At 38.6% G+C, this 13,624-nt stretch overlaps 1 protein-coding gene across 1 annotated transcript in view; it reads right to left on the bottom strand.

Moving 5' to 3' along the window:
- LOC139792943 (dynein axonemal heavy chain 5-like) overlaps positions 1 to 13,624 on the bottom strand; it is a 158,560-nt gene that overhangs the window by 98,483 nt on the left and 46,453 nt on the right. Inside the window, exons 40-44 of the mRNA XM_071736920.1 lie at positions 12,952 to 13,098; positions 11,170 to 11,342; positions 6,944 to 7,122; positions 2,924 to 3,111; positions 1,620 to 1,814 (exon numbers count right to left, since the gene is read on the bottom strand). Coding sequence (XP_071593021.1) covers positions 1,620 to 1,814; positions 2,924 to 3,111; positions 6,944 to 7,122; positions 11,170 to 11,342; positions 12,952 to 13,098 — 882 coding nt within the window. The remainder of the gene's footprint in view (positions 1 to 1,619; positions 1,815 to 2,923; positions 3,112 to 6,943; positions 7,123 to 11,169; positions 11,343 to 12,951; positions 13,099 to 13,624) is intronic.

Raw genomic sequence — 13,624 nt, forward strand, 5'->3', positions numbered from 1 at the left:
TATTACATTATATTAATTATATTAATTATATTAATTATATATGTTATATTAATATATAATTATAATATATAATATTATAATCAACATTGTGGCAGATGTCTGCTACAAACATCCTGATGAAGAAGTTCAGAAACTCTTTGTGCAGATGCAGCAATGGTCACATACAACATGTTTTACACCATTAAGGTAGCTAAAATTCTTTTTGTATGCAGTTAAGTTTTGTTTGGTAGGGTGTGTTATTTTGAAGCATCCTGTCCATGGGTAAAAAAATTACAACAAGTAAAGCACTTTTTTCAGAGGTAGATGGCCAAATTTCTGATGCCTGCTTAAATGACTCTTCAATAGTGAAGGAAAGAATCATGTCCAGGACAAAAATGACCACACAAACTGAAGCAATGAGAAAACTTAATCCTATTGGAGCCTAGTCTGAGGGGAAAAAGAGAGCTCCATATTGAATACTTATATTATAGTGCCTATATATATATATATAATATTTTTAATATGTTGTTAACTGCTGAAGCTGTGCTGTGCATACACAGATTTCCTAAATAATGTCCACACAGTTCACTTAAGACTTGGAAAAGTATCTTCTGGCAAATGCAGACTATGAGCCTGATAATTATAAAACACAGGCAAATGACAGGACTGAGAATATGTTGGACAGCAACAAATGGAGTAACACAAGTGATGCTAGATCAATGCAGGATGATCCAGATTCCCTAAAAACTAATTTGAGGGCCAATGGTGTAATATGAAAGTAGCAAATATGACCCTGCAAAAGTTAACCTACAACATAAAGCTGGTGAATAAAACTCTCCTAGAAAAAGAATCCTGAGAGAAACAAAGATTAGAATTCAGTTTGGTTGTATGTATTGAGAGTGACATTACAGAAGTATGGAGAAACGAATAGAAATTCTTACTCTGAAATAAGGCCAATACAATGTACCACTATCTTATTCTCATATAGTACAAGATTTCTGCATGGAAGTCAACATAGTCACTAATAAATAAGTGGTATAGAACTGAGTAGTATAATGGAGAATATAATCAATTTGCCCAGGTTCCAACCTAGGACCAACTAAAGCAGGTTTCTCATTTGAGCTGCTATTTACCTACACACTTCATATGATCTCTTTTTAAAATCCTTCTGTGGACAGCCAGCATATGGCATAAGCAACAGGCAGCTTTAAAAGCAGCTTTATCCTTTGTTTCTACTTAAATACCCCCTACCAAACAGGATAGCACTTTTCAGGTAGCAGTCAACAATGTAGTGCCTTCTAGGCACTCTTTAATTATTTACAGTTCTTACATTGTCTCACCAGTAAGCCTAGTAGTTTCTTAAGTAAGGAGACTGAAAAATGAGTCCTCTACTAAACACCATTCCTCATAATTTCTCCAATAATGACACACTGTTTAAAATTCACAAATTGAACTCCCTTTACAAGAAAGATTAGTTCAAAAAATAAAAACTTAATTATGTCAAACTCTTTTTTTGGAACTTGAAAACCCTAAAAAACCAATAGGTTCATGAGCGTCAAAATAATCATATATTCTATGAAAGTATACACTCTACATTCCCTGCCACCGACAGCTTATAGTTGGACAAATGTTTATTTTACCTGTTTAGACAACTGCTCTTCACAGAGTTTGTAGAGTGTGTAGAATTTTCGACTAAGGACTTGGTTGTCTCGGAAACCGGCACTCGCCAGCTTGACTCGCATGATAATGCTGCGGTCAGGCACCATCATAGCAACTGTGCGAAACTGAATCTTCAGGTTTTCTGGAAGTTCCTGTCTTCCAGCATAGCCAGGGTTCTGAGAAATGCAAAATAAGATATTTTATAATGAAAGCAAGATCGGAAGGTTTGTCTTCTCTGATAATTATTTGGCAAACAGAGGACCGCCTGCCAGACTGCAACGGGCACCATTCATCATGTCACAATTACACATCACTACACAGTTGCCTAAATACTGCACTTTGTGGAGTATGTGGACCTCTTAGAGATCTTGTTGGAGTAATTTTAAATGGTTAGTTCCTCATGGTCTTGGTAGTGTTCCAGTGCTGGAGGTTACTGTCTCTTATGAGAATTCCCAGACCATTTCAGTGCAAAGTCAGCCAAGCGGTGCAAGCCATTACTGATCATAATATAAACAAACAGATCTGACCTTTCCATGAACATGTCTATGTCATTTGTGTGACTACTGCATTGCCCAGCTGTGAGAACAGTAGTCACTGGCTATGCAGTGATAACTTGTTAAACTCTTCCAGTTGTTTCCAAAATGTCTTCCCAGTGGTCTTTGTGTGCCACTAATTTGTCCTTCTTTCAGATCAAAATTATAATTTTAACATCTGTTCAAGAGTAATCTTGAAATAAAGACAAACGCTTCCATATTGAGTTGTCAGATAAAGACGAGGTGAAAAAATTCATCTTTTAAGGTTTCATCTTTTACACTTTCCTTCTTCACCTCATGCACTGCTAGAAGCCATCATGAACCAGATTGAGGATGGTTTCCTCCCTGCTGTCATACAGAAGGATCATGGTCACAGGTTCTCTAAGGTGACGAAATACTGACCAGACCAACTACAGTAGTCCTTGCAGTGGCCAGTTACTTCTGTTTTCTTTTGACAGATTTTGACTAAAAAGATGAGATTGTTAGCTTCAGTCTAAATCTGTCAAACATTCAACTAATGAAGCATTTAATGTGTGTAGTTAGTGATAACTGCACACCTCAAATCCTAAGTTGCAGTTGAAAGTATGGGGAAGAGAAAATGCCATCATTATTATTTGACCATATCATTGTTCAAACTACATTCACTGTTTTCTAACCAACAGTTCCAATGACTTCAACAGGAAAATTTCAATGGGAAGTTTCAATAGGAGATTTTTTATAACAATGCCATTTATACATATTCATACACATACCATAGTCAGAAATATGCCAAATTCTCTGTCCATGTCAACAACATCACCATCAGTGAAAACGAACTGAGGTTTCTTATTTTTCTTACACTGAAGTACAATATATATCTGCTGGGCAGCTACTGATAAAACTGGAAGCTCAATACGGTTAAATTCATCAAAGCAACCCCATGCACCTGACTGAGCTAAACCTAAAAAAGCAAAAAGAAAAATTTTTTTAAAATCACCTCAAGCAAGAATAACTTATATACAAAATATTGCATGTTCTATGTAACTTTACGTTAAGTGAGAAGAACTGACACTATGAACACAGAGTAAACTGACAACTCAGAAAAAATTGGTCTGTGCATTAATAACATAGAAAGAATTAACACTTGGAAGAAAGACAAGTAAACTTCTTCACAAATAATTCTTCACAAATTTTACAGCAACCATAAAGTAGAAAGTGTTTTAAAATATTGTATATAGAACCTGGAAGCATAAACGTGCATATAGCATAGAAAATCATCTATACAGGGGGTGAAATTGTCAAAGATGATCTTGAGAGAAACCTACCTAAAGGAAAAACACAGAATCTAATCCACAAACCACTAAATTTCTGACAGAGGCAATGCAGCATTTCGTAAGAATTAATTCATTTGTCAAAAATTGAGGGAGAATAGCATCCTGCTGTCCAAGAGAGCAGAATCTGATGTCACACTTAGAGCTATTATTTGGAACAAGCCATGGAGTTCTAGACAGACATTGGTATCCATAAACATCATGAAATTAATGTCTTGGGAGTGAAGGATGCTTTCTGTATTATGTTAGCAGGATTGAAATAGGAGAGTCTACAGTGGCAGCCTTCCAGAGCCGTAGTGGGAAACCTACGTCATCCCCTGCTATTCCACATCCATTTCACAAGAGACAAAGGCCAGCAAGTCTACACAGGAACTTTACAGTTCCTTTACATCTCCTCCTTCCTTAAAGCCCACACCAGAATTAGTATTTCCTACTGCCTGGGTCCACCTGAATCAGTATTTTAACTGGTGCAACAAACAAAAGTTCAGAGGTGTCTAATTCATTCCACTAGGCTGGTGGAGCTCAGTTTGGCTTAAGCTGCTTGAAGGCAGTGCTGAATGCAGAAATAAAGCCTATGTCCAAGAAAAGGTCTCTGTGTTTGCAATGTTGAACAGCTATCACCAGAGCTTCACATACTTCATATGGCACTGGTTAAAAAAAAAAACAAAACAAAACAAAAAAAAGGGAGTGGTTTATGTGTAATGTTAATTCCTTAAGACACTTAGGCTAATGGAAAAGAAAGTACTCAAAAATCAATAATCAGTACTATTAATATATGCTTTGCCTCCTTCATTTTGTTTTCTCTTTCATGTTTTCTCTTCTCTTGTCTTTGCTCTGACCTGTTCTGCTTACATTATCCCCCTTCCCTTCCCTCTACTGTTCCTTGTCTGATCTCTTACCCTTGAAGATATTTCTGTAGTAAATCTCATCTTACACCAAATCCCCTTGAAGCCCCTTTTATGTTTCTTCTCTGCCCCTCTTCTACTCTGTCCCATCTTTTACTATGATCAGCTATCATAGCCAAATCAATACTTGTCAGTTTTTGCAGACTGCAAAAGAAATAAAAAATTAAAATAATTCTTATAGTCACTTTTTACCTTTTTTGATGCACATTAACCATTTCTTTTATTATTGTTGCATTAATTGATCTGTTTTACTCATGTAATAGTGGAAGAACCACTCAATAAAGTTAGTGGAGAAACATTAGACAAAAAACAGTGCCAGCAGAGCCAAAATTAGCTTCTGATTTCTGTGAAAAAAGAACCTGTAAAGAAAAAAACCTGATCCAAAATAAAATAATATGAAAAGAACAAAAAGTCACATGAACTTAATCACTAAACTTAAAAGTAAAGGGAATATATATAAATACCACAATGCCATAATGAAGTAAAGATTAAAGTAGCTCTATGGAGAGCTACAAAATTTGAAACATGAAAGATTCAGTATTACAGTCATTAAAAACAAATTAACAAAGTTCCTTGACTTTACTGGTGTGGCAGCCCTTTAACTAATGTGTTCCCTTATGTATGAGGAATATCAGGGTTCTGGATGCACCAATAGGCCTTAATTACCCCAACCAGCCTAACCTGAGACTTTTACCAACACTCTTTGTTTTCCAGTCCAGGAGCTCCCTTTCAGCTCAGGTAGATCTGAGTCTTCAGTCTTTGCCTGAGCTCTGCTGTATGTAGGGCTGGGCACATCCTTATCTGCTGCTCTCCTGACTCACTTGACTGAACTTCCTGGAGAATCTCAAAACTATCCATAGTGCCTCCAGTCCTGCCTCCTGCTGTTTCTGACTGAACTTCCTAGGTGGACCCTGGACCCAGCTTATTTCATCTTCTCTGATGGTCACTGGCCAGCTGATACAATGATTTGCCACCAACCTGCCCTCCACAAGTGCTCTGGGACTGTGCCCTGGCCAGTGAAGTCCCTGACTTGCCCTGTGTGGTGGCTCCTGGCTTGTCTTCCCTTGTGAAGCTGACCCACTGTCACAACATGATGAAAAAACTCTTGCAGAGATTTTTCAGATACATTTGGCCCCTTTTCTTACATGTGTTACATGACTATTAGGATCCATCCTTAAAAACAAAAAAGAAAACCAAAACAACTTTTTTACCTATCATGTTGTCTCCTACACTTTCTATAAATGTATGAAAGATTTTTGAAATTGATGTCTACAGAATAGTGAAGTGAGATTCTAGTCAAACCATTTTTCTTGGTAAAGGAAAAAAAGAATCACTTGTTCTGTAATGCCACCTGCTGTGTGGAGTTAGGAAATCCAACTCTCAGACAAGGCCAATATCCCACAGTTCTGAAAAAACTCAGTTCTTGCAAAACTGCTGGTGTTTAAAAAGAAAAAGGAAAGAAAATACACACAGAAGCATACACCCAGACATACACACACAGCTAACAGCTTAGAGGCAGTGCAGTTTTGTTGTGCCTTGCCATGTTGCTGTCCTCATACAGAACATCATGTCAGTCAAATACAGAAATGGAGTAAAAGAAGAAAGCAAAAGACCAGAACTAAAGAGTTGTCTGTGTCTAAGAAATGTGAGACACACAGACAAATCAGCACAGGTACACTACAAACCCAGTACAATGAACCTCACACGATACAAGAATCACTCAGCATTGCTACTTCAAAATGCACCATGGCTGCCCAAACATCAATTTTGTTGAGTTCTATAATCATCTTTCCTAACTCACATTGAACAACAGAGTGGCATTAGATGAAGCAGCCAGATAACAAGGGCAAATTGAACAGTATTACTTAGCTTTTGTTGCATATGGTGACAATACTGTGGCATTAGATCTAAGAACCCACCTCTTCCAAAAAATGGGGGTATTCTGGGATCTGCTGGACTATATAACCAACAGTAGCTATATACAACAAAACAAATATAATGGGACCTCACAGATACTGGATTACCTGACCACTGGCTGCGTAATTAACTTCAAAGATCTGCTTATCATGAAAAGCTGTCAGAACTTGACCACTACCTCAATTTCCTGTTTTCAAAAAAGCTCTAGGGCTTTAAATAAGACACTGTAGCACTTCATGTTTCCCTGACTTGCACAACATCACTGAGCTCCATGTATGTTTGTCTTAAGTGATATAAAAATGCCAAGAGAAGGCTACATATCCTCTCCCTTGGGATGGGTGGGATAGAGACAAAATAGACAGGATTAAAAGCGAAACAGAAAAGAGGGCAAAGAGAGCAAACAGATGAAGATATACATTTTTTTTTTTAATTTTTTTTTTTTTTTTCTTTATATATATAAGGATGGAGGAAGAAAACAGAAAAAAGAAAGGAAAAATAACCAAATATATCAAGAAAAGTTGATGAGCACCTGGAAATAACAGGAACAAAGAAGAAAATACCCTGAGTAATTATTGCTAGTTCACTAGTGAAGGGACAAAAATTTATGACTCTAAAATCAACAAACCACATTATTTCTTACCTTTATAGATACGGCCAAGTCCTCTGTAGTCCATTTGGTCTGAGCAATTGAAAACAACAACATACTTTCCCAGGCATTTGCCCATGTCTTTGGTCGTCTCTGTTTTCCCTGTCCCTGCAGGTCCTGCTGGTGCACCTCCCATACTCATGCCCAGGGCCTGTGCCAGTGTGATGTAACACCTAGAGACAGAAGAAAGAGTTCTATCACTTTTTTTTTTAGTAGAAGTTACTTGAAATCCTTCAGTGTAATCACAACAGTTGTATTATACTGAGCTGGGAAAGGGGGCAGAAATGGGTGTGCTTCTCTAGAAAGTCCCTTCCAACCTAAGCCATTCTATGATCCCCTGTGGCAGGTTCTCAAGTCACCCCTTTTGCACAGTGCAAAACTGAGTTAACAGGTACCACCTTTGCTCCATTTGCAGAACAGCCATGTGTCCAGCACAGCGATGACTGCAACAACCCAGGAAAAGCACGAGCCAATTCTAAATGCTGAATGCCAAAATACTGTAGTATTGTGATTTTCTCACACTATCCATACATCCTCCCTCCATCACTCAGTCTTATACTGCAGCACCCAGACCTGCTGGGTTTCTGCCTTTTTTCCCCTTCTTCATACTCTCTCCTCAGAGCACACAAGATGGGCTCTCTGGTCTGGCACAAAAAAGGCAGAGGCTGGAAGAAGCTCCTGTTCTTGATACTTCCATACCAGCAATGTTGCTACACACATGAGATCCTTTTGTTCCAGGAGAAGAATGGATGAGAGCAAGATTCTAATGGGCAACAGAGGAAGAAGAGGGTGGACCCATGGGTCCTAGGATTACCTTCTTCTTGACAACCCCAGATTTAAGTCTCACCTCCCCAGATGGTGTGGAGACTACTGCAGGATATGGGAAGACTGCTGTTCTAACTACATTAGCTCCAAAATCCCAGTAAGTCCATTTGACAGTGAGAGTCAACAGCTTTATAACATACATATATAGAGAAAATGGGCACTGAAAAAACCCAAATGATACCAGCTAGGACCACTTTTATAAATTAATATAGTACTTATTCTCATATAATAGCAGTAACAATGTTTTATCACTTTGTTACGAAGTAATCAGTTAAGTTTACACAGAAAAAATACCACTCCTAATAATTCTACTACTGAAAATGAGACAAGAACAAACTGTATACATAGTACAACTCTGAAACAGAACTTGCATTTCATTTTTATATCTGCCATGACATGGTTGTGTCTGACATGATGTTTCAGAACACTCAATTTCTGTCCCATTATTTTAACACAATGTACTAACAGCAATGTGCATTTATCATGTGCTTTGTGTTCTTTCTGAACACAAAATAATTAAACAGCAGTTAAATTCAAGTTGATTAATGGGAGGTAAAGATATCATTACCTGAAAATTGTCAGGAGCTCATACAAGTCCATATAGCAATATTAAAATAGTAATATGGAAAAGCCTATAAGAGGAATAAACTCTGATCTTGTGCAACACTGCTTGGTATGTCAACACTAGAAAATAAATCTGCTTCAAATAATCTTGCAACGTATGACAGTGGATAGCCACCAGCCCTGCAGCTCTCTTTGGGTCCTTTAGGTTAGCCCAAAGACAGAATCACAAAATAACAGAAACACAGAATATCAGAGGCTGGAAGAGACCTGTGCAGATCATCGAGTCCAAACCTCCAGACACATTTTTCTGTTCAATTTATTGTGATTATTATAGTCTAAACTCATTCAAATGACTCATTTTATTCAATAATGTCACTCTGCACTAGCTTTCAAATTCATCTGACAGAGAACCTTAAATCAGTCCCTAACTAATTAGGTTGCATTTTAATTCTGTGAACAGATCTTACATGACACCGTTTTCTTAATGCTGTCTCTCCTGGTGGGCAAAAATTGTGCCTGTGTGGTAGTGCTGCCATATCATACAATCAAAGAATCATAGAATTGGCTGGGTTGGAAGGGACCTCAGAGATCATCAAGTCCAACCCTTGATCCACTACCACTGCAGTTACCAGACCATGGCACTGAGTGCCACATCCAGTCTCTTTTTAAATATCTCCAGGGATGGAGAATCCACCACTTCCCGGGGCAGCCCATTCCAACGCTTGATCACCCTCTCAGTAAAGAAATTCTTTCTAATGTCCAACCTAAACCTCCCCCGGCACAACTTGAGACCGTGCCCTCTTGTCTTGCTGAGAGTTGCCTGGGAAAAGAGACCAACCCCCCCCTGGCTACCCCCTCCTTTCAGGGAGTTGTAGAGAGTGATGAGGTCTCCTCTGAGCCTCCTCTTCTCCAGGCTGAACACCCCCAGCTCCCTCAGCCTCTCCTCATAGGATCTGTGCTCGAGTCCCTTCACCAGCCTGGTTGCCCTCCTTTGGACCTGCTCCAGGACCTCGATATCCTTCCTGAACTGAGGGGCCCAGAACTGGACACAGGACTCGAGGTGTGGCCTCACCAGCACTGAGTACAGGGGCAGAATCACTTCCCTGGACCTGCTGGCCACGCTGTTCCTGATACAGGCCAGGATGCCATTGGCCTTCTTGGCCACCTGGGCACACTGCTGGCTCATGTTCAGCTTCCTGTCAATCCAGACTCCCAGGTCCCTCTCTGCCTGGCTGCTCTCAGCCACTCTGTGCCCAGCCTGGAGCTCCCCATGGGGTTGTTGTGGCCAAAGTGCAGGGCCCGGCACTTGGTCTTGTTGAACCTCATCCTGTTGGAATCAGCCCAACTCTCCAGTCTGTCCAGGTCCCTCTGCAGAGCCCTCCTGCCTTCCAGCTGATCCACACTCCCCAGAACTTAGTGTCATCTGCAAATTTGCTGATGATGGACTCAATCCCCTCATCTAAATCATCAATGAAGATATTAAACAGAACTGTGATCCCTGGGGGACACCACTGGCGAGCGGCCGCCAGCTGGATGCAGCACCGTTCAGCACCACTCTCTGGGCCCGGCCCTCCAGCCAGTTCCTAACCCAGCACAGGGTGCCCCTCTCCAAGCTGTGGGCTGACAGCTTTTTCAGGAGAATGCTGTGGGAGACGGTGTCAAAGGCTTTGCTGAAGTCCAGGTAGACCACATCCACAGCCTTCCCCTCATCCACCAGGCGGGTCACCTGATCATAAAAGGAGATCAGGTTGGTCAGACAGGACCTGCCCTTCCTAAACCCATGCTGGCTGGGTCTAATCCCTTGCCCATCCTGTAGGTGCTGTGTGATTACACTGAGGATGATCTGTTCCATAACCCTGCCAGGCACTGAGGTCAGGCTGACGGGCCTGTAGTTTTCTGGGTTCTCCTTCCACTGGTTAACTGCTTGATTACTGTCACAAACAGATCTCCATCTAGCATAGGAATAACAGGGTACACAACACAGAATTTGGCAGATGTGTGTTACATATTAAAAGCCAGGTATCCGAGTCATAGGGGTTTGGCTATTAAATAGCTCACTGGGCATAATTTTGGCTCAGAAAGTTTGAAATACCAGTAGTATATAAAATCCAGTAGCACATAGTGCTAAGAGGCTTGCAGTCCTTCTTCACACAACAAATGACTGAACATGTACAGTATCTTGACATTCCTGTCCACATGTAGAAAAAACAATAAGATCTGGCTCATGTACATATTTACCTCTTGCCTAGCTAGAGCACTACAAGCACTTTAGGAAAATATACATCTAATGGAGTTTGTACAGTGCTGTATAACTAACTCTCCTGCTATAAAAAGTTCTACTTATGCACTGCCCTCAGAGCTTTTTCTGTGTTTCTTCAAAAAGGTATTAGCATAAATTATTCCATGCTATGTCCTGAGCTAGTGCTTTTTCCTCTAGGGTGAGTTCAAATGAATCACTTCCCACAATTCCAAAGTCTGGTGCAGCTACTAGTTTATTGCAAGCAGCAATATATTATTTTTTAGATCCATTCTGTTTAGGAATTGTATGGCGGTTCACTATACTTATCTTGAGCACAACTAAGTTTTTCCGGGTCTACCACAGCCCGTAGGAACCAAGCAAACACTCTAAGAGGATCCAAGCCCCCTCCTGAGGATGCCCGCTTTCTCTAGCTGAGTACATAAGCACTGACCTCTGCTGTCCAGCATCGATATTGCAGCCCTACAGTGCAACCAAGAAAAGCATTCAGACTCCTCATGAAAGTTACAGGAATTATGTGAAAGGAATTAAGTCTTAGCTCTAGTACTATGCAATGCAATCTTTTTATAAGTACCTGTCAGTTAAGGGAGTTATAACAAGCCTGTCTGTACACCCTAAGTATTCATTGCAGTAGGTGAACTCTACATCAGTGATTCGGATAATACATTTATCCACGTCTTCAAGGAAATAAAATCGACATTGTTTTTGCCATTCAAAATCAGATGGAGATTTAATGTTCATACGGACCTATAATAAAAAAGAAATATCATTAACATAGAAGTAAAAGAGTATAACAAATTCATCTTAAACTCCATACAGGGGAAAAAAAAAAAAAAAAAAAAAAAAAAAAAAAAAAAAAAAAGTCTCCTCTGAACACATTCAAGAGCTGGAAGAATGAGTCATGAGCCAAGATAGGTAGAATTCTCTTTTCAGAGCTGTCTATGACATGCTATGACCTTTTGGCCTCTTTGAAATTCCTCTGAATTGTGTACAGAGATTATGAATTGTGTCTTACAGAGAGACTGAAGAACAGTGATGAAAAACTGCACAATAAATTAAGTAACAATACTGGTTACTCTGAATGGTATCTGGTGCCATTCCTCACAAAAATACTAAAGAGTGGGCAAAGCTTGAATATATTGTATACATGTCTATGTGTTTGTTTATTTGGGATGTATTTTTCATCATGAGCCTTCCTCACACGTGTTTAGCTTTCAGGCAGATTAATACATCTTGAATCATCATTTTTGACACTCGATCTCAAAATCACTGGCTTCTTATAGAATATGTAGTCCTGGTTACCAGCCTTGCTGATGTGAGGTAAGGTGAAGAGGAGATTCAGAATTATTAGCTGCTTTCCTCTACCTTTTCTCAATCACAAAAGGATGTGTTTAGTAGGAAATATAATGTTTTGATAGAAAAGGATAATACTGCATGCGCCAGTTAAGGATAATTTACCCAGTTTTGGACTTGCTTCTGATTTTTTATTTCACAGACAGACCCTTTAAATTTAACCAGTTTTCTGTGATTTAATTTTATTATAATATGACATAAAATATTTATAATGAAATATCCTATTAAAAAGCAAGTATGAAAATAAATTTAAAATTATGGGCAGAGGATAATACCTCAAGCCTATATTAGAAGATGGCAGTTTTCTTTCTGTCAGTATTTTATTTTGTGATGTTCTATCTTTCTTTACACATGTATTTAATTTTTACCTTTCTAACATATAAATAAATTAAACAATGCAGTACTGAACTATTGACCTTTGCATAACGCAAGTTTTTTTCAAGTTATTTGACTTTGATTTTTATAATTATAGTTTCCTATATTCAAGATACTTATCTGAAGGAAGTTTGATGCAACTCTATTATAAAAAAACTTTAAACTATTTGTTCTGGTTATTGTTGCCACCTTTTTCAAATATATGGAGCCTCACCACTTCAATCTTTGAATAACTATTACCTTAAATCAACACATCAGCTGGACTGGAAATCATATGACAGCAATACTAAAGGGACTTCTTTTCATTTTGCATTTCAATTAGATAACGTATCAAATTTTGAATTTGAGAGAACAGTTTCATTTTAAAAGTTAAACTCTTGCTCACTGTAAATTTTTGCATGATGGGTATGAAAAAGCACTTTAAAAACTTAAGTCTGAACTCTTACACATACATATATGTAATTCAGCCTTTAGTCTGCATGACATCTATGTGAAATCAAGCTAAATATGTATGCTGTATCACAGCACTAATGTCAAATTTAGTCAAAGAAAATAAGATTTGTTTATAAATTTTCATATGTGAAAAACTTCCATACAGAAAGCCTCTTAAAGGTTTTCAAAAACTTACCAAATCATCAAAGATATCTGTCTGGTGCACATGAATGGTGATTAAAGTTTCGTACTTTGTGCGCTCCATTCTTGTCAGATTGTGTGTTGTCATGTCAATCAAATCATTTAGAAGATCCAAAAACTTCTTATTTGTTGTATGCATTATCTTTTCCACACAGCAAGAACAGCAGCTATGTTAGTACAAAGATCATTCCCATGCTCAGGGCAAAAAGTCAAAAAACATCTACAAACATATGGACCCATGACATCTATGATCTTCTTTGCATTTCTCTGACCTGTAATCCTAAATCTGGATTTAAACTATCTCCCCACTCCCCAAACACACACACATGGTATATCCCAAGTAAACAAAAGTTGTTTTCTAGTTAATGCAAAAAAATCTTTGTGTCGAGTTACTATATGAACTGGAGTGAACTAGAGCTCTTTTTAAAATTTGGTACAATGCAGAAAATCTAGCATGAAGAAGTATTCTCCAGTGTCTAGAATCTTTGTTTTCATTCATTATCAAACTACAACATGGTATCATTCCCCTGCATTTACTTTTATGGCAGGATAATGTTACTAGTTCTTAGTAAAAATCTCACTGTATATTTTGGTAATATACATATATCCGATATATATATATATATATAGATACACACACACACACACACACACACACACACACACAC

This window comes from Heliangelus exortis, chromosome 2, assembly GCF_036169615.1.
Source record: "Heliangelus exortis chromosome 2, bHelExo1.hap1, whole genome shotgun sequence".
Classification (NCBI taxonomy): domain Eukaryota; kingdom Metazoa; phylum Chordata; class Aves; order Apodiformes; family Trochilidae; genus Heliangelus; species Heliangelus exortis.